Source organism: Rousettus aegyptiacus, unplaced genomic scaffold (genome assembly GCF_014176215.1).
Source record: "Rousettus aegyptiacus isolate mRouAeg1 unplaced genomic scaffold, mRouAeg1.p scaffold_m13_p_8, whole genome shotgun sequence".
NCBI lineage: Eukaryota > Metazoa > Chordata > Mammalia > Chiroptera > Pteropodidae > Rousettus > Rousettus aegyptiacus.
This window is the reverse complement of record NW_023416311.1, coordinates 17,657,221-17,678,714: the sequence shown is the minus strand read 5'-3', so window position 1 is coordinate 17,678,714 and position 21,494 is coordinate 17,657,221. Positions and strand designations below refer to the sequence as shown.

Below are 21,494 nucleotides of genomic sequence, written 5' to 3'. Positions count from 1 at the left end.
ATATTTCATTACAACATTGAGTACAAGAATCCATGCATCTGTAATGATTTTTAAAAAGTGGAAGAGGGAAAGCTTTTTTACAGAACAGTACCAGCAGCTAGTGAACAGTAAAGACAGAAAAATCACCGGTTTACAATCATCAGTGTAATAAAGATTTAGGCAGGGATTCTCAACAGGTGACAAAACCATGTGTTGTATGTTGGGGAACAGTATATTTACATGCTATCAAAGTATCATCCCATAGATTTCTTATTATAGGAAAGGGAGAAATTACATTTAGGTTTATTATAGAAGGTCTGCTGTTTGTAAGTTCTGAGACAACTGCCTCACTTTAACATGTATTATCTTTAATGAATTCTGAGCTTTATGAATTATATTTTGCTTGTGTAATGTAGTACAAAATTGACAGAAACTAATAGTCTTTGCCACCTGCAGAGTTTTCCCCTAGCCAGATATAATGTATGGTGTGGTGGAAGATTAAATTGAGAATCTTATATCAAAGATTATTTACACTCCGGTCGACAGCTCTGTATATTACCTTTTTACTAATTCCAAAGTTAACATTTTATCACTTAAGTTCTTTTGTTCTGTTTTTTATTTATTATTCTGTCAGGGGAGCTCACGTGTGTCACAGAAAGATTGAATAAATTCCATTAGACATTTGCTAACTGCCCTCTGTGTTCTAGGCAGTGGTGGCAATATTTAGAAGACGAGTTTCAATTTTTAGGTTCTACATGAGCACATAAATGATTTCCATGCTGTTAGATGGATCCTGGAACAGGATACACAGTGAATGAAATTCTTACCTCCTATGGAAATGCATTTAATGCTAGTGTATTTTGCCCTTAACCTTCAGAATCACGTCTTCTCTCTTTTTTGTAGGCATGCTCAGTCCCTGGCTGCTCTGCAGGCTTACTCGCACTGGTTAGCACAGTACTGCAGTGAAGCTCATCGGCAGAACACACAGCAGTTTGTCACGCTCATCTCTACTACCATGGATGCAGTCACACCTCTGATCAGCACCAAGGTCTTGAAACAGCGTGGGCTACACCTTTTCTCTAACTCTGTCTGTCCTTCTGTCCATGTACCCATTTATTATAAAATTAAAATATTACGTAGCATTAGACCCATAACTCTTACCACTGTGATACAACTATGTCATTTCATGTTCCTTTTTAGTTGTAACCTATGTAAATGCAACTGTAACTTTATATTTTCAGTTCTCTAAGTCCTACATGAATACATGCTCATTGTGAAAAGTAAAATGTGGTTCAAATTTATATGGACTGAAAAATTATGGTACTCTTTAACCCTTCCTCCAAAACATTTTCCTTTCTACTGTAAGCATATCCTTATGTGGTTGTAAGGATATGCTTGTATATCCTTCAAACATTTTTCTTTTTTTTGCATACATAGTAAAAGTTCGTAGATCATATGAAATACTTATTATTTTGGTTAACAATGTGCTTTGGAGACCTTTACGTGGGTAGAACAACTTCAGTTTTTCAAACTGGCCCCACTATTCTGTAGTAGGAATGTATTACAATTCTATTAATGTAAATTAGATCCTTGTAGGATGGATTCCCGGAAGTGGAATTGCTGGGTTGAAAGTCATATCCATGTGTAAACTTTGATAGGTTCTCTTAAGTTGTCCTCCAAGAAGACCACCAGTTTATATTGCTAGAGCATGCAGATGCTTGTTTTTCTTTTTAAAATAGTTTTTAATCACATGCAGCATTCTGTACAACTATAAACAGGATAATATATTGTTTTCATAAATTTCTGTTGTATTTGTTAATTGTAATTCGTAAATGAGTTATGATATCATATATCCTCTGGGAGGTGTTTCATAAGTTACCTAGCCATTGCTAAGTAGCCACCATTTAAACAAAAGTCATTCCAAATACTTCTGAAATGTGTGTATTCATGAATGTAGCTTGATCCCTTTAGGTAATTTTCTTAGAATAAGTGAAATTATAGAGTTAAAAGTTAGGGATATTTTGTGCTTGTAGGAAATTATAGTAATAATCCTTTCCTAAACAATCCTTGTGCCCCTGACTCTTTTGTGTGCTGTTTTCACCATAGTCTTACCAGCATTAGGTCCTGTCTATAAAAAGTTTTCTCTTTTGTTAATTTGAAAAGGACAGAATGATACTTGAATCAAGTTTTTGATTGGCATGTTGAGGTGAAGAAAGTAGGAGAGCCTGGTGTGATTGATGGAGTGGAGTGTGAAGCGGGGGCCCAGAGAAATTTTGGGTTGGTTGGAGCAAGAGGAGTAAGATGAACAGTCCCAGAGTGTTTGAATAATGTGCCAAGGAGTTTGCTGTGTGATTTAAGTGCCAAAGGGAACCACTATAGATTCGTGAGCTGACAAATGGCTCAGTTCAAAGATGCTGGTGACTATGAACAGGAGGAACTGGAGGTGGTGATCCTGGCTCAAGGGCAGGAGCTGTGGACATGGCGAAGAAGATGCCTTTTTGATGGGCGGCATCATAGGAAAACTCCTTTGAGATAGAGACTACATAGTATAATTTTGCAGTCATGAACCATATTTAGCTTGTGGCTGCCTCATCAGAGTTCTTCTAATACCAATGTCCCAGGGGATGCAGTGAGCTGACATGTCCTCTTCCCTCTTTAGGTTCAAGACAAGCTGCTGCTATCTGCATGCCACCTACTGGTATCACTGGCCACCACTGTGAGGCCTGTCTTTCTGATCAGCATCCCCGCAGTGCAGAAAGTGTTTAACAGAATCACTGATGCCTCTGCCCAGCGACTTGTTGATAAGGTGAGGCCCCGGGGCTACTACCTAGGGTCATCAGACATGTGGCTCATCCTTAGGGAACCCGAGGAAGAAGAGTCTCGCTTTTCTTTTTTAATCTCAGAGCTTACAGACCATGCCATCATAGATGGCTTTCTAACACATGTGGCCCTGACATAGTCTTAGTGCTTTCTTGTAATGCTCTTCCCTACGTGGACACTGTGTTAACATGGAAAGTTCCTCCCAGTACACACAGAGATTGTGCTGCTTTGTGGGCTGGTAATTTGGCTGTTGTGAGAGTCTTTGCATTCTTGCATTCTTTTTGATTAAAATCTTTTTTCTTTTTGGTTACATATTTGTTTCTTTTGGGGGTTGAGATGCTCCAGATAAATATATTCTCTTAAAGTCCTAGGAGGCTCAAGCTGGAAGTTTAGAAAAGTTGAAACAGGGCTGGGGTCAGTGGATAGTTAAAGCCATTAATTAAGAGCATGTGGATGTGACTGTATTGCTTCTGACTTGCTGCCGAGGGTACATTGTAAAGGGTTCTCGTAACAGCCCTGTTCTGAGTAGCTCCTCAGAGGGTGTCAGAAGCCAGCAGCTGCGAGACTAGTTAGATGCAGTGTCTGTGATTTACCCCTTTGATGCTTCAGGAACCAGATCAGAGGGGAAGTAATGGCACCAGGATTGATTACTAAGGCTGACCCTGGGTTGTGCTAGATTCACACGTGGTGTTATTGGTTCAATTTCTCTTTCCTCCCTGGGTTGCCTTAGAGTTAAACCAAAGCCCCAGGCCCAGGTTTTAAGAAAGCCTGAGGGCCTGAGCTTAGTGTGTGCAGTGGGTGCCAAAGGCTGTATGAGGCAAGGCTGCTCTGCTGTCTTTTGCTTTTAAACTTCTCATAATGGATGCCTTTGGGTGGGGCGGTCTCTTCCAGGCTCAGGTGCTGGTGTGTAGAGCCCTCTCTAATATCCTGCTGCTCCCGTGGCCAAACCTCCCGGAGAATGAGCAGCAGTGGCCTGTGCGCTCCATCAACCATACCAGCCTTATCTCTGCACTCTCCAGGGACTATCGCAACCTGAAGTCCAGTGCCGTTGCCTCACAGAGGAAAATGCCACTGGATGACAGTAAGTGGTCCCTACACAGGGATATCCCAGGGAGATGGGCAAGGTTGGCAGTATTCTTCCTTTGTGGCAGCTGAGATTTGCACCTGAAGCTCATGAGCTGATTTCATTTGTTCACAATCACACAGCTGCTAAGTGGAAGAGTCAGACTTGGGGGCTAGAACCCACTTACCTCTGGAATTCAGTGAACACATCAGCTGGATCTGTTTCCTGAATGCAGGACGTCCCTTCTCTTACTGAAAATGTGAAAAAAATACGAAAAATGTTTATTGAAGGCCCTAAAAAAATCTTACAGTGATTATTGATCCATTTTAGATACTTGTATAAGCAAGCAAAGCAGTTCACCTCTACACACTGGGAAAAAGAATAAGGATTATCTTTTGAAACTGTATTTAGCCTTTTTCCAAATACAGATATTTCAGTCCTCAAAAGCATGGCTTCTGCTGTACCCTTCCCGAAAGCCACCTCAGTCACCAGAGGCTGGTGTGCTCTGGGTTCAGGGCGATCCACAGAGAACTGCCAGGTGGAGCTCTGCCTGGATTGAGGCTGCTCAGCTCAGGCTGAGCCATGGCAGGCTTCTTGAGGGAGCTGTGTCTAAGGGGAGGAGCACCCACTGGTGCTGGGGAATGATGACAGCTTTCCTCTCCTGGACCTTATATATCACTTTGCTAGAATTATTCTGAACCTAGTCTCTCATCCCCACAGCAACCCTACAAATGTGGGGTCATCGGCTCTACCCATTGCACTGACAAGGATCCTGCCCTGGGTGTATAGCTGTCTAGTGATAGATCCAGGCTTCTCTGATCCAGGCCTAAAATAAATATGTATATTTTCTATTTAAGTAAATTCTAATCATAACTCACCAGAGGTCTGTCATCTGTTTCCTGGGCGCTGCCTCTATTTCCCTGTGTGCCGTGTGGAGTCATCCAGTGAGCTCATACATTAGAGTATTGTTAGAAATATATATTGTCAACAACATGTAATACAATATAATAACAGTAATTATGTATATTGTCAGGCCGCAGGCCCATTGATCAGGCAGTTTATTCCTGAACACATCAGCAGTAGATACTGTCACCCTTAAAAATAAAATAGCCAGTTATTTTACCAGTAAAATGAGTGTTTGGGAATAGCAGAGAATTGCATTTGGGGACAAGAAAACTAATTGCTTGTTGGAATTTCATTCTTTGGTCAACAGAAAAAATTTCTTTCTCAAAATTTATTTTCCATAAACTTTCTACAACTTTTTATGTCCAATTAGGTTATGTCCTTTTTCCTTATTTTGGAACAATTGTTTTAGTTCAGGACAAAATTACTTTTTTCCTCCCTACCCCTTACCAAAAAAAAAAAAAAAACAAACCTCCATTCCTCATACTTTCTTTTATTGAAATACATATTTTTCATATGTCATCATTTTCTTTCCTCCTAATTATTTTCTAGTAGTTTTATTTAAAAAACCTCATTTTCTGACTATTTCAATTTTATTAGTTTAAATGTTACTTTCTCAGTTTCAAAAACTTAACAAGGCTAAAGAAATGCAAGGCAGTTGTTACGGAATTAATTACAGATTTACTCTTAGAGGATAGCATAATTGCCTATGCATTACATTAAATGAATATAAATTCTTTCTACGTAATATGGTTAAAATAATGATTAGACCAGGCAGGGGCAATATGAGTCTCACATTATTGCTGAAGAGGATTGTTCTATATTGAGTAGGCAGAATAAAGATTTGAAAGATGGGACAACTTCTAAACTGATGGCAGAGCTTATGTGGAAAGCCAGCACCAGAATTCCCAGCCTAGAAAGTAATTATTTGAAATGGGGGAAGTTTCTTTTAAATAAAGATTACTGCCTGGCTACAAATTTGAAAAGACAAAGCAACAAGGTTTGAGCCTCTTAAAGAGTGACTGTAGCCTGGCCTCAGGGAGTTGGCACTGTGTGTACAGAGAGAAAAGGTGGTGTTTCTTGGATTGGCCTTTGCAGCTGGCAGCACAGACACTTTTGCTCATGTTTGCTCAATTCACTGTGGTACAAGAGCAGTGACTTTCAAACATGGTGGATCATTTCATAGCAAGAAATATAGTGTATATTATGGTCCAACGTATACCTCTACATATAAAACCATATAAGTAACAAAAGTTTAATAAATTGACATGTATTTCCTGTTTTCAGTATATGCCTTGTATGTATTCCATTTTGCATTTTATAAAATTCTATTATGATGAGATAATTAAATCTAAAATCTATAATCTATAAATTGCAGATAGAATTAAAGAGATATAATGTCCATTTGTCAATATTGACAAATTTAGATAACATGTATATGTTCTATTTAAGTAAATTCTAATTGTAACTCACCAGAGGTCTGTCATCACAGTCTGAAGAACAAGTTACAGTAAATCTATCTGTAGTAGGGGAAAATGCTCATGGGAGTTCCATTGCTCATCTTCCAAAAGGGAGGGTGTTTGCTCTTTACTTTCTCAGCACCAGTGCTCATAGTTTGTGCACATTAATTTATGCTTATTTTTCTAAAGCACTTCGATATTTTCTCTTTGGTTCATTTTGCATTCTTAGCTCTTCTTCCAACTTTTGAAACTATTTATAATCTTTACTTTCCAGTGAAAACTAGAAAGCAGGCAGTTGTGAGCTGTTCATATATTAGCATCCAGTAATAGATTAGCAAACTTATACATTTCAAAATTTTTGTAAGTATATTTATCCTAATAAAGTTTTTAAAAAAATTAAAATTAAAATGCCTAAAGTGGTTAAACTTATGTTTAGCATTTAATGTTTATCTTATTTGGAAATGATTTAAATATTCAATAAATATCTGGTATAGTTTAACTTAGTATAAACTTTGATTTTATTTGCATTTATTTAAATTACTTGTTTTTAACAATTATACTTTCATTAGACAGCTAACCATCATCTGAAGTTATTTTCCTTGGTGACAAATTTTGTAACCAAGATAATATCAACTTATTTGATTTTCAGTAAACCTAGGTAAAATGAAAATATTATGCTAGTAATTCTAAAGACATGGCTGTTTTAATTAAACCAACAACCTGGAACTAATGTTAATATTGAATACTTTCCTTGAAATTTATTTGGATTGGTTTCTATTACATTTCTGAGAGTATACATAATTTGTGTAAATGCTTAATTTTTTAGAGCTTATTAAATAGACCTCTTTACAAAACAATTTTGGTAATACCATTTGGAGGTAGAAAAATATCATGTACGTACGTAGGCAGACAGATAGACATTTTAAAAAACATTAGCCATGACTCAGGCATAAAAATCTCAAAAGAATAGTTGGATCCAAATTATATTTATGGCATATAGAGTAAGTTAAGGTTACCTGCTCAGATGGCCATAGTTTTATATTAAAGATATATATTTTTTTTATTTGCATGCTGTAAAGAGCCTTTTTAGAACTTTTTTTGGAATTATTTTGTCTTTTAGATGCTTTTGCATACCAACCAAAGAATGCATTTCATTGTCTTAAGAGAGTTTTGGAATTCTCTTTTAAGGATGTCCCTTAATGTGGACTTACTTAAAACAAAGTTTCCTCAGAATTACCATTATACTTCCAAACAGAGGACTCACCAGGAAGGGCAATGTCCTTATAAAAACAGCAAGGGTGAAGCCTTTAAAAAGATCCCAGAAAGTGGGGGAGCTCAACCAAAGGGAGGAAGCTTGGCATCAGGCAGGAAAAAGACCACTCATGGAAGTGGAGAGCGCAAAAGACTCAAGTGGGTACTTCACACAGTTTCAGGGGTCCGTTAGCTCCTCTGGGGCTTGTTTCCTTCGGATCCCATTTTTGACACCACATAATGTCAACCTCAAAAATAAAATAGCTAGTTATTTTACCAGTAAAATGGGTTTATTCAGGAATAGCAGAGAATTGCAATTTGGGACAAGCAAACTATAGCAAGCTATAGGCAAGTCTTAAGAGACAAAGGGAAAGACATTTTTTATTAGGTTTTAGGAGGGAACGGGGGAGGATTGTTTTGCACTGAAGTTCATTGAAGGAGAACAAGAGTTTAAGATTGGCAGTTTCTCAGTGACTGCAAACAGTGATTAGTTCATTGTTGCTGGGCCAGGGAGGGATCTTTTTTCTTAAAAGCAGGAGATGAAATTACTATTTGAAAAATGACCTCCCTTGTCAAAGTAATTTTTATCTTTATGCTGATTATATAGGCTACAACAAGTGGTATGTGTGTGAGAGTTTCCCATTAGGGCTTCCCAACACCATTTTAAGTGAGGTTTTCTAGATCACTAGGCTAGAGTCATGTTTGGAGTTGAAGGAGAGTGTTTGATCTGCATGTGACACTTATTTTCTCATCACTCCATTCACCATTTTAGAGTCTTGTTTACGTCCAAGCAACTTTTCCTCTCTATGGACTTGTTTCTGGCTGATAGAAGCAGAATAGAGAGAATAGAAAGAACTGAGCAGGCAACTGGAGTCTTGACATTAAAAAGGAAAAAAAGAAAAGGATAGATAGATAGATTGAGATAAAGAGAACTCAATCAAGAGAGACTGTGTATTTCTTTAGGAAGACATCTGTGTTATTGTCATCTGAATACCTTTGCAGATTTCTTCCCCTTCCTTTATGTTCCTTCTTACTTTGCTTTATCCTCAGACAGGTCATAACCTGCATCTTAATCTTGATTTGCAGCAAAAGTGATTATCCATCAGACACTTAGTGTCTTAGAAGATATCGTGGAGAATATCTCTGGGGAATCCACCAAGTCTCGACAGATCTGCTACAATTCGCTGCAGGAATCTGTTCAGGTCTCCTTGGCCCTCTTTCCAGCTTTTATTCATCAGTCAGGTAGGAGCTGGCCGCAAGCCTCACTTGTGGGTGGTGCTGACAAGGGCCAGAGTAACTGTTTAGCTCTCTGTAGAGCAAATTGGCAGTGCAGGCCTTGACATTGAAGCCAGAGGACAGTGAGGTTTATTTGGGGAGTCTGGGGCTGAGGCCCCATGGAGCTTTCATATGGGCCTCACACTATGTCAGGTGGCACCGAGTCACTTGAGACTTCTTGCCTCACTTTTATTTTTAAGACTTTGCCTTCTAGTTTGTAACATTTATGGGTGGGAGTAATGGGGGCATTATATAGGAGAGGAAAGAGAACTTTTTTTTGATAAATGCTACTTATTTACTTACATGTCAAGGTGGGTTTTGTTGAGATGGTTCCCCTCATCCCTCTCTGTCACTGTCACTGATAAAGGCTCTCTAGCTTTCTGAATGTATGTGCCCGGCTCTCATGAGAGCATTTACAGTACTAGTCTTGTCAGTCTTTTGAGAGAAATACTGGGGGCTTCTCAGTCAGCAAAAATTCAGTGATTGCCTCTTGTAAGCAGAGTTTGTGTGGTTAGAGCCAGAATATACCGTACAGGATGAATGCTTAGATCTGGAAGTGGGACTGCATTAAATGTAACCAGTATTTTCTGTAATTAATGCATTTAATGGACCAGGGCTGTGCAACCTGAATACACCTTGATTATCCACTTTTAGCCACTTAACCTCTGACTTAATTCCAATTGCAGGGGTTATTGGTCATACAGAGAAATGGCTAAAGCACTCAGGTGTTGACCCAATTGAATAGTTCCCTCGTGTGCACACAAAACCCTGAACATTGCTCATACCGGGCAGTGAGAGGCTTGATTTCCTATAGTGAGCCATCACTGTATCAGAGCTGTTTTCTCAGCATGTCCTTAATCATTTTCCACTTTTCATCACTGGCTCTGATGGTGTTGGAGGAAATTTCTTTCAGCAGGAAGCCTTAGAGAGAGATGATAGTGCAGATTGCAAGAGGAAGTCCATCAAACACGGGATTCTGTTTATCCCTGTGTGCATGCCTCTGATCGTTTGCTTTACCCCTTTGTTTAGATGTGACAGATGAGATGCTGAGCTTCTTCCTCACTTTGTTTCGAGGCCTTAGAGTACAGATGGGTGTGCCTTTCACTGAACAGATCATACAGACTTTCCTCAATATGTTTACCAGGTAACCACACACTTGCTGACCATGGTTTTCAGATTTCAGGTGAGAGGTAGTGGGACTTGGCTGCAAGTGTGAGACTTTTTGCTCCTTTTCTTCAGTTGCCACAGTGTTTGTTTTCATGCTGGTCTCAGAGACACATTTCCTTGGCTATTGTGCAGTTTCTCTTGTCTGCAGAGAACAGTTGGCCGAGAGCATACTCCATGAAGGCAGCACTGGCTGTCGGGTGGTCGAGAAGTTCCTGAAGATCCTTCAGGTGGTGGTCCAGGAACCTGGCCAGGTGTTCAAGCCCTTTCTCCCTAGCATCATCGCCCTGTGCATGGAGCAGGTGTATCCCATCATCGCTGAGGTATGACGGGCTGAGGTGGTCCCCTGTGCTGCTTCTCGTCCGATTGGGGATGGAATGGGATATCAAGGAAAATGGATTGTGTTTTAAAGCTAATTTGTTAGTTATTTTTCTTATAAAATATTTTTTTTCCAAGAAAGAATGCCTTTAGCTTGGTACGGTATTTATTTTTGTTGAGTTAATGAGAACTAGTCTAGTGTAAGCCTGGCAGGTTAATTGTCACAAAGTTGGTCGTTAAATAAGAGCAGTTTCCCATGGCCAACAGTTTATGACATTATGTGAATATATGGTTTTCTACAGCAAACATTTTAACAGATGTCCTATTGAGAATGTTCATGATCTCAAGGATATAAGGCAGGTTCTCGGAAGGATTCAAAGCTCTCTTTGTTATATAGGAAAGCTCTTTGTTCTTCTTAGAAAAGACAGATGCTCTCATTACAAGGTCTAGAATAAGTATAGATTTAACTTAATTTTCTGTAATAGTTATGTAAATAAGAGCTAACCTTTTTAACAGCCCAAACTAAGGCTTAAATGAATCCAGTTGTTTTGAATCATTAAACACATTTGGGCCCTGCAAGGACTCTATCACAGCAGCTCATGCGTTCAGGTCTCAATTTCATCTTAATCAGGCTGAATTAAATATATCTGGGCCTTATAATGTTGAATTCTACAGAGACATCTGGAATAATGTGACCTGTCACACTCTCTAGTGACTTAGAGATTTTGAGTTAAATTGGAAAATATTGCTGAGCCTGCTTCCCTCTCCTCCTCATCCCAGAATCCCCGCCGCCAGTGAAAGAAGAGACAGGCTCAGAGAGCGCTTAGCCCTGCACACTGCCTCCCCCCGGAGGTCTTCTGATGCTTCTTTTTGTGGTTCCTAAGTGCTCTTTATACTCCTTTTCTATAAAGGGCAGATCTGCTTTATGGCTTCTTATTTGTCTTCAGCTTTTGAGGTTGCACAAGATCAGCAGGTTAGCTGGACAGTGTTGTTTATTCTGGGAAAAGGAGCAACACAAGCAAGATAATGTGACAGATCAGATCAGCTGCTTTCTGAACAGAAATCCATATTCCTAATTGTTCTTCCATTTAGTGGCCTTTTCTTAGCTTGAGAAGCTGAGTGCTTCCATTAGGGAAAAGGGCCATTGGTACCGTCCCAGGTGTTCTGTCTCAGATGTAGCCCTGTCTCTGCTGAGTCCTGGTTTGAACTGCTCACTTACTGGGGCTTTATAGGACAGAAGTGTGGGTGGGAAGCTCACATTCAGCTTGCTGTTGCCAGGCCTCTCTTAGGCCCAGGCTGTGAGTGGCTCCCTTAACCACAGGAAGGGAAGGTTTGAGGGTCTATATGTGTCTCCACAGCGCCCCTCCCCTGACGTGAAGGCCGAGCTGTTTGAGCTCCTTTTTCGGACACTCCATCACAACTGGAGGTACTTCTTCAAGTCTACTGTCCTGGCCAGTGTCCAGAGAGGGATTGCCGAGGAGCAGATGGAGAATGAGCCTCAGTTCAGTGCCATCATGCAGGTAACATGGCAGAGCTGGTGAGGCTGCTCTGGGATCCAAGAGCAGACAGGCCTCATTTGGGACACATCTTGGGTCTGTTGACTGTCTCTGTCTCCCTTGCTTTACTTCTGTGCCACATAGTCCCATTTCCTCTCAGGCGGCCACTGCAATAAGTATAGTTTTTGAAGCCCTGTAGTGTTGGTTCTGAAGCTCGGCTCTACCTCTTAGTACCTGTGAAGTTGATTAGCTTTTTGGAACCTCAGTCTCTTCATCTGTAGAGGCGGGATAATACTGCCTATTTCATGGGCTTGTTGTGCAGTTAAATGAGTAGCATAAAGAGTACCTGGCACAGGTAGATGCTGGAGAAATAGCAGTTCCCTTTGCCTAATAGCAGTGTTTCCCCACGTGTAAGGAGACTGCATGAGAATCACCTGGGCCTCTCATTAACTAGAGCTAACTAAATAGAAGTCTCTCAGGGAGGGGCCCAGTGATCTGCATTTTTAAAAAATAATTCTATCTAGTACTATGTTGGGAGAAGCACCGCCCTGTGAGGCAGTGTTCCCTTTCAGATCTAGGGTGACCATTGTATCCTAGAGAGTGAGCTTTCTGGGGGGCTAACCTCACCTGGCTGTGGAAGACTGGGGCAGCTGCCTCTTGTCAGGATGGCTGGGCTGGTTTGTGTCTGCTTTCAGGTGCTCGCCTTGTTTAGCACTCAGTTGTATAAATTTGTGTTCCAAGTCTGGGTGAAGTAGGTTTTCTTTTTTCTTTCTTTCTTTCTTTTTTTTTTTCCCAGTGCATGCTTTTCCTCATGCAGAAGGAAGAGGGAGTCTGCCATTCTCCCCCCCCCCCCCCCCACACACACACATGCCTGCGTGCACACACTCCCTCTGGAAAAACACATGCCCTGCCTCTGGTCTCTGCAGTCGCTTTGCTGTGCCCCTACCTCCAGCGCTCAAGTGGGCTTGGGTTTAGAGTATTAGGTGTTTGTCCCCTCCTGCCTCCCTCTTAGACTCTGTCCTTGCTTTTAAGACTTCTTTGGCAGACCGATTCCTGGTCCCATACTCAGCACTGGTAAAAGCCACTTTGGAAAACAGTTTCATAGTTTGGCAGTTTCTTATAAAGTTAAACATGTATTTATTATATGACCTAGCAATTCTATTTCTAAATAATTTAATATATGAAAACATGTATTCATACAACGTGTACACAGGTGTTTATAGTTATTTTTTTTTTCATAATAGCCAAAGCTAGAAACATTCCAAACGTCCATCAGCTGGTAAATGGGTAAACCATTTTGCTACACGCATGTAAGGGCCTGGTACTCAATAAAAAGGCATGTATGATTATACAGATGACAGCATTGACTCCCAGATACATCATGGTAGGCCAAAGACGCCAGATCCAAAAGGCTTCATACTATGTGTTCCATTATATGGCCTTCTGGAAGGCACAGCTAGGACAGGAACGAGCAGTGGTTGTCCAGGGGTTGGAGGAGGACTGACTGCACAGGGGCCTGGGGGAACTTTCTGAACAGCTGGTGGTGTCCTGTGTCTTGATGAGGGTGCTTAGATGACTGGATGTGTTCCTGATTATATAATGGTGAACCTCAAAAGCTTGCATTTTACTCAATTTCATAAGCATAACTTTAAAAAAATAAATGAATGAAAACCATTGGGCATCCTGGAGATTCCCATCACTGCAGCAGGGGTTGTTACAAGACCCTTCTTGAGCTTAGGAGCCCAGGGACAGAATGGCAAAGCAGTCACCATCTTATTTTAGGGAGGCTTGCATTTCGGTGGCCTATCCCACTCATCCCACTCTTCCCACTCTATTGGAGCAGGGCCCTTTGTGGGTCTTTTTGGGGGAGGGTTTTTTTTTTTCCCTTTGAACTAATAACTTTTATAGCTCAGGAATTGCAAAGCAGTTTAAAAATTTGCTTTTACTTAACTCCAAGGCACAGGCAGTCATTTGTAAAGGAGCCTCTAAGGGTTTGTGGGATGCCAGGGAGAGGGTGTCTCATGGAGTGCAAGTGGTTGGCTCCAGGGCAGGATGAAGTACTTGACTACTGCTGTTAGCTTCTTGTTTCAAAGATAAGTCCTATGAAGGGGTCTAGAGTTTTATTACAAAAGGTGCAGGATGAGACCAAAAAAAGAAGTGAGGCCCAGTGGAGAAGGCTTAGGGGCATTCCAAAGATCTGACCAGATGGGCCAAAAGACTTGAGGCAGGTGACCCCCTTGCCCCACTGTTGGCATGAGAAGCCACTCGCGGAGTGTCAGTTCTTCTGGCACGGTGGGATGTGCAGAAAGGCTTTCCCTGAGGATGTTTAAAAGCTGCTTATAGCATGGTGGTCTTGTTTCCTTGGCCAGGCTTTTGGACAGTCTTTTCTTCAGCCTGACATCCACCTATTTAAACAAAATCTCTTCTACTTGGAGACTCTCAACACCAAGCAGAAGCTGTACCACAAGGTAAGTGCCCGTCTCTCAGAAAGGTTCCTTCGTCGGAGGTGTCATAGGCTCAGGCTGAGTCCCATCTTTCTCAGGTCAGTAGCGGGGAGCATGAGGTAGGCTGGGACCTGGACAGGTCCTGAGTGAGCCACCATCATTTCTTACCTTGGGCTCTTTGTCTGCAGAAGATCTTCCGGACCAGCATGCTGTTTCAGTTTGTGAACGTGCTGCTGCAGGTCCTGGTTCACAAGTCCCACGACCTTCTGCAGGAAGAGATTGCCATCGCCATTTACAACATGGCCTCTGTGGACTTTGATGGCTTCTTTGCAGCCTTTCTCCCTGAATTCCTGACTAGCTGTGATGGTGTGGATGCCAACCAGAAAAACGTGCTGGGGCGGAATTTCAAGATGGATCGGGTGAGGAGAGAGAGGCCAGGCTGAAGGGAGGGTGGGCGTGGGCTGTTAGGCCTGGCGCCTGTTCAGTGAGGAGGGGGCAGGCTGCCTCCATGTGTGCTCTGTAACCCTGGTGGCTCTGAGGTAGCTAGTGCAGTACCTGGATGACCCAGTGCTGTGGCTGGATTGAGGGGCACAGGCTTCCTCAGTTTGGGCTTCAGCAGCACCTGTGTTCTCCATCTTTGCTGGGCCCCGGATTTGGCCTCAGCAGTCCAGCTGCTTCGTCTCGGCTTCTTGGTAGTTACTACTGTTGCACACACCTCTGATCCGTGCCCAGCACTATTTCCTCATGGGTCGTGAGCCGCTATAGCCTGAGCTTACAGATAGGCTGGGAAGATTGGTGTTTGGGAGCTAGCTGCTCTCTGGGTCCTCAGGCTCAGAGACGGGACCCTTGCTCTTCCCAGACCGGGGAAGGTCTGGTGGGCTGTCCCCACCTGTGCAGCATCTTGGGTGGGAGTCGGGGTGGGGACAGTTGTGGATGCACGTGGAGCCATCATCGCTGGTGTATCTGGGCCCTCGCCTCCCTCCTCCTTCCTGTCTCAGCTGTTCAGTTTCTGCCGCTTGCCGGCCAGCTTTCCCTGGGACTTTGCTATGGGAAAAGTAATTTTCATCTTTTCACCATTCACACTTGATAAAATGGAGTCTCTTTTGCTCACATCCTCTTGGTGTTCCTGGCTTGATTCCTGTGCTTGCAGCCTGTCCACAGTTTCACTTCAGTCTTCAGATTTACATGTTGCTTTTGCTGGAGCAAACTACTTCCTCCTTGCTTGTCTTGGCTGTGATATGTCAGAACTGTTTTTTCTTAGACTCAGTTCCTGTCTTCCTTTGTCTTGGAATCTTTCTTTCCTTGGTAATAACCTTGTTCTCTCTTGAGCTTCTTGAAGTTCACTTCAGCTACTTGGGTATTTTTCCTTCCTTTTCCTAGAGGCCAAATCTTAATATTTAATCATCAGTTTCTACTGATGTCATTACTGATGTCGTTTGATGTCAGTTAATTCTTGATTTTAAACAGTGGTTTTCAAATCTAGTCATGCATCCAGAGCACCTGGGATGTTTGTTAAAAGTAATGGGAACGTATTTGTGTGCTCCATCCACCAAGAAATTCAGATTTGGCATTTGGGAGCCACTGATTTAAAAGACATCCTTTGGTTTGATTTCTTGAGGATGAAATAAAGGAATCAGTGCCTTCATTCACTGTGTATTTGAAGCTGGCTGCCTCTCAGGCCCCTGGCCAGGTGTTGGGGCACCAGTCTCTGTCTTCAAGGAGTCTTGCTGGGTGAACAGGCAACAGCGCCCTCTGTGGACCACACTGGGCTTTCCAAAGTCCTGTTAACCTTAGTTCTCAAGTGAACCCAGGCTCAGAAAGGTCGGCAATTCTAGAACTTGGGAATGGCAGAGCCAGGAAGCAGGAGTCAGAGCTGGGTATCCGGGCTCCAGAGCCTGCACGTGCTGTCACAAGCAGGGTGGGCCAGGACGCTGTGAGAGTTCGGAGCGGAGGCACTGACCTGCTGGCTAGGGCCAGGAGGGAACAGGTTTCCCAGGTGCCCGTTTGGCAGAGGCGGGGTTCGCGCCACAGTCCGAGGAGTGGTTAGCCAGCTAGTCGGTGGGGCAGAGGGGTGGGAGTGTCTTCATCTGTTTTCTGAGCCTTGTCCTGTCACCCAGGTTTCAGGAGGGATCACATTGGCTCCACTAGCCAGGCAGGGAACTGATTCATGAGTTACTCCGTGTTTGGACCCACAGTTGGCGTTCAGTAACCCCAAACTAAAGATGAGGATGCGGACCTTGGCAGTCTCTTGGTACTGCTTGGTGGAGTTTCGGGGGACCCTCTCTGTCCCTCTCTGTGTGTAGCCTGTGGCCTTGTAGGCTAGGTGTTGGGAGCATGTGGGCAGTGGCCGGTGTGTGACTTTTGAGGAGTGTGGCCTGCCTGGGCCCTGGGTGGAGGAGTCTGTGGACGCGGCCCAGCTGGCTGTGGTGAAAGAGAGGAGAGCACTGGCAGCCATGCCAGTGTCCCCCCTTCCCTTCTTGTAATCTCTCTGTGATTCACATTCTTCATCCTTAAACTGGTGGTGCTAAGAGGACCTGTCCCACAGCCTTGTGGCGAGGATGACAGGAGCGAGCGTCTGAGAGCCTGGGCCGGAGCCTGGCCCAGGGCGTGCGCCGGGGAGGGGTTGGCTGCTGCTCTTCCCCCCACAGGGCCTTCGCTCATGCCTGGTGTGCGAAGGAGTGGAAATGCTAGTTATGTAAAATGTTCACAGGGCTCTGGAGCACACTCTGGGGCAGAGGATCTCTTTGGTGGGTGGGTGATTTGGGGTGCTGGGTGCGGCCAGGCTGCAGCTCTGCTCCTGCCTTCCAGGACCTGCCCTCGTTCACCCAGAATGTGCACAGGCTGGTCAACGACCTGCGTTACTACAGACTCTGCAATGACAGTCTGCCCCCCGGCACTGTGAAGCTCTAGGCGTGGCCTGCTTACCTTCCAAGGGACACGAACTCCTGCCGCTGCCACCTGCACCACCTCGCCTTCTGCCACAGATGTCTCCCAGACAGGTCTTGGCTACTCCTTGGATTCTCACACCCTGAGCAGCGTTGCCTGCCCTCTGCCCCTCCTCCACTCTCCTCTCCTGCCGCCTACCCAGCAGAACTGGCTTCAGGGTGTGTCTTAGCACTGGCTGGAGTGCCCGGGGCGTTGGGCAGGTGGAGGGCCATGTGGCCAGGTACCAAGGAGGCGCCGGGAAATCCTCTGGGGTGGTCTGTGCAGATCACGCGTGCATCAGTCATGAGACAGAAACGCCAAGGACAGCTTACGACAGTGCCCCCTTCTCGCCTTTCCACCGCCCTGCGGCTCCCCAGCCCAGCCGGCTGAGGAGAGACAGACATGATGTTGGCACTGTGTTGGCACTTCTCTCAAGCCTCCCTCCAACCCTCCAGTTGCCTTGAAGTCTCTGCTCTCTTTGTTAGAGTTGGCAGACTCATGGTCGTTTGTTTTTTTTGGTTTTCTCATCATTCCATTGTGATACTAAGAAACTAAGAAGCTTAATGAAAAAATAAAATGCTTATGTTGTTATATAAATGCTGGTTAGGGAGCTTCTTTCCACTCAGCCTCCTCAGGGCCGGCATCCTGGTGAGGGGACCGTCCTGGTGCGGGGACAGGGCAGTGAGGGATGAAGCCTGGGAGAGCATCAGAGGAGGACCAGCCTGTGTGGGGTCTGCTTGCATCCCACCCTCTTCTAGACAATGTCTTTAAGCTGTGTGAAGACATGGGGTCCCCATTTCTCATATTTAAAGAGCAGGGGGAACTTGATCTCACAACCTAGTGGTGGAGGTGAGCGTGTGGAGTCTGGGGCGTGCTGTGCCCCTCCTCCTCAAACTGTGGGTTCGCACTCTTCTCCCTCGCAGAGAGTGGGTCCCTCCCCAAAATGCCCAGCTGGGCACTGTCCCTCAGTGGACTGAAGGGAGGTGACTATTTTTTGATGGACTGAGAATAGTGGTTGGAGAGAGGAGGGAGGGTGTAGCTGTGTGAGGGGTGAGGAGTGGGTGAGACTGAGGGCTTGTTGGTGTGTCAGGGCAGGGATCTTGCCCAGTCATTTGTGGATGGAAATGACACTTGTCCTCAGAGTTTCTGGGATGATTGATCAACAGCTTCTCCTGTGCCAGCTGTCACAGTGATGGGACAGGACTGGGGCAGGTTCTAATGTGGACCTCCACACCCGGCAGGAAGAGGTTTGCTCACTTGAGAGTGTTCCCTGAAGAGGAAGGGTGCTCCGGGGATTGTTGGTAGAACCGGGAGGAGGGCAGTTGGGGGCTGATGGCTTCTACTTCCGAGGTCCTTTATAAGAGTCACTTTGGTGTGGTGGTGGTGGGGTTGGGGGTAGGGTCCTGGGCTGGGTTTGGGGGGTTGGAGAAAGAGATAGACGCAGCCCCTTGCTTGGTGTGGATCACCCTCCTAGTTGCAGCTAGTCCCACTTCAGAGTTAGAGAGGAGGGAATTGAAACTCCAGTCGCTCTTCTGCAGAAAGGAATTAATAGGCAATTATTCTTGAGCTATAAATACTACCTCACCTGCCTGCTAGAGAAGGCCAGGAGTGTTATCTATGACTGAGATTAAGAAAGGGCTTTTTGAATGTCTGGAGATGGAGCGGGTTTTGTCACCAGTGGGCTCTCCCCTTGGACAGAACACAGAGCAGGACTTGGGATGGTAGAGAAAAGGTTATGAGGAGTAAGGTGGGCTGGGATGGAGGATTTTGAGCTAAGACTGATGGACATGGCCCAGTTTGTGAGTTGTGGTGAGCTCACAGTCCTTGGAGGTGTGCAAGCAGAGGCCGGGTAACCTGTAGAAAGGGGTCTCCTCCACTGGGAGGGAGGTCAAACAGATCTGTGATCTGATTCCTCTGTCTGCAGTGCCCCACATGGGGCCTGGCACAGAGCAGGCCTTCAGAAGCTCGGGTGGAATTGGATGAGTTCTCAGGCCATTGACAAACCCAAAAATTGTCTTTGCAATTTGTGGAAAGGGCTAGAGAAAGAATGGCGGGGGTTTTCAACCAGGTGGGCTGCTCTCCTTGCTGCCTTTGACTGTGAGGAGGCTGTTCTAGTGCCCATGTCCTGCTTTTCCAATTGGTTTGTCAGTTACATTTTCCAGAGGATCTTATGAAACGTTTATCTTCACGATATTCAGCATTTTCCTCCACTGCTTTCCACTGGCCTCATGCAATAGAGGGTTAACTTTTAATAGCTATTTTTTTTTCTCCTGACTATAAAATGTAGAGTAATAAGTGAAAAATGCAGAAAATGAATTTGTTTAATCCCACTGCCCACTATTAATTTTCTTTACGTATTTTTCTATACGTGTGCAAATACGTATGGTTTTGCTTTTCCTTTTTTTTTTTTTTTTTTTTTTTGGTAAAATTGAGCTTTTGTTGTTTTATAGTCTCCTTTTTACTCACTTAACATGTTCTGATAATTTTCTCATGTTAAATATTCTACTCAAACCTGATTTTTTAATGGCAGATGGTGTTCCATTGTAAGGATATACCATACTTTGCCTAATTTTTTTTATTACAAATGATACTGCAGTGTATAATTCTGGTGTTTTTCTGGTGATTTCCATAGGTTCAATTCTTAAAGGTGAAATTGTGGAGTCAAATGTTTTTGAGGCTGGTGGTAGATATTGCTGGGGTCTGGTTTCTAATGTGAAGAAGGATCTGAGTTAAGATTTCAGAGTTGCAAAATGTCTGAGCTACAAGGCTCTGTTGAGACGACTGACAAAATCAGCCCCTGGTTTTGTGGATCTGGAAGACTGATGCTCAGGGCCCCTGGCTGGTTAGTGGTGGGGTCTAACCAGGCCTCCTGGACACTTCTGAGCAACATATTGTTCCTGAGTATGACATCTCTACAGGCTGCTGGGACCAGGGAGAGGAGAGGAGCTGATAGTTCTAGTTGGCTCCTTGATGCATGGCGGTTCATTACTTTAACAAACATTATTTATTGAATACCTCTATAAAGCCGGGTGCTGGCTGCAAGTGAAGGATTTGGAAATTAATAAAAGACACAGCCTGTGCCTGCAAGGAATTCACAGACTCCTAGGGAGACAGGCAAACAAGATTGCTGCAGAGTGGTGTGTTAAGTACTGTGTTGGGGGTTATAGAGAGAACTAGGGCGGAGGATCAGGAGAGGCTTCGAAGCAGGTAGCAATCATCAGGCAGTGGGCAGGTGGGTGGGGAAAGGGTACAGACACAAGTGTGATGGAATCTTAAGGCTGGCGAGCAGGCGGCAGTTGTCTGAGACATTTTAAGGTTGCTGTGAAGCTTTGATGGGCAAATGAGTAGAGTGACTATAATTTTTTTCCAAACCAAGATGTGTTAAAAAGAGACAGTATCAGCAATAGTTCTGGGGGTAAATTGGGACTTCTGGTCTCCCTGGTCCTGGAGGAGAAAGTGCCTGGCTCATCGAGGCTTTTCGTGTCACGAAAGACGGGAGAAGACGACCAGCCCCGGCACTTCCTTCCCACTTCAGATGCCGCAGCCTGGCTCCTCGGGAGGAGTCGGCTCTGAACTGGCCCCCAGACAGACGCATAGATGATGGGCAATATTTTCTTCTGTGCAGTGAGCTTTTTGGCGAGTGTGGTTTGATCACTTTGGGTCATCTCTGGACCCGCTCTGGGGGAAAGCTGAGATCTTTCCTGACCCTCCCAGACTAAGCTGGCTGTCTTCTTCCAACTCCTCCTCCTCCTCAGCTCTCCTGAACTCTTCTTGACAGTGAGGGTCTTCCTCGCTGCCCCACGGCACCTGTGTCTGCTCTTGTCATTGGCCCCTGCGGTGTCCCCCACCGAACTGAGAACCTCCCGAAGGCAGGGGATTGGTCTCTGTCCCCAGCACTCAGTGTAGGGCTTGGCCCGAAGCAGGTCCCCAAAGATCTTGAGTGCATCAAGTTTCTCCAGATTTGTTCAAATGGGTTTTTCCTCACAGGAGGAAGCCTGGCGTTACACGGAGGTGTCTTCTGACTAATTTTTAACATAGCGAAGCCACATCCTCGGTGTTTGCTCAGAACGCCTGGCCTTACCTTTTAGGGCTCCTCAGGGAAAATCACTCGAGTAAATGGCTCTTCAGTGAAGGATTTCTTTAGCTCAAGGACTCCCTTTTCTGCTCTTCCCTGTTTGCATCGTTGGAATAATCTTTAAAAAGCCATGTTAGTGAGTCAGCTCGGGCCCTGGGAGTTGGTGGGGTGGCGGGGTCATAGCAAACTTGGGTTATGCAACCTCCCAGGTCTAGGCCGAGAGCCCTGTGCACTGCCAGCCAGCCAGAAGACGACAGGGCCCCAGGGACACTGAAGGGCATGGGGAACACGGTCAGTCGAGGGTCAGCCCTGGAGGTCGGG

At 44.5% G+C, this 21,494-nt stretch overlaps 1 protein-coding gene across 2 annotated transcripts in view; it reads left to right on the top strand.

Moving 5' to 3' along the window:
* The window catches only part of XPO6 (exportin 6), a 96,946-nt gene extending 79,251 nt beyond the window's left edge, over window positions 1-17,695 (top strand). For both annotated transcript variants that reach the window (XM_016136795.2, XM_016136797.2), the window contains 10 exons: window positions 883-1,027; window positions 2,639-2,785; window positions 3,691-3,880; window positions 8,563-8,718; window positions 9,781-9,895; window positions 10,067-10,238; window positions 11,592-11,753; window positions 14,099-14,197; window positions 14,362-14,592; window positions 16,982-17,695. In XM_016136795.2, coding sequence (XP_015992281.1) covers window positions 883-1,027; window positions 2,639-2,785; window positions 3,691-3,880; window positions 8,563-8,718; window positions 9,781-9,895; window positions 10,067-10,238; window positions 11,592-11,753; window positions 14,099-14,197; window positions 14,362-14,592; window positions 16,982-17,083 — 1,519 coding nt within the window. In that variant the 3' untranslated portion in view covers window positions 17,084-17,695. The remainder of the gene's footprint in view (window positions 1-882; window positions 1,028-2,638; window positions 2,786-3,690; window positions 3,881-8,562; window positions 8,719-9,780; window positions 9,896-10,066; window positions 10,239-11,591; window positions 11,754-14,098; window positions 14,198-14,361; window positions 14,593-16,981) is intronic.
* Window positions 17,696-21,494: the final 3,799 nt, after the last annotated feature.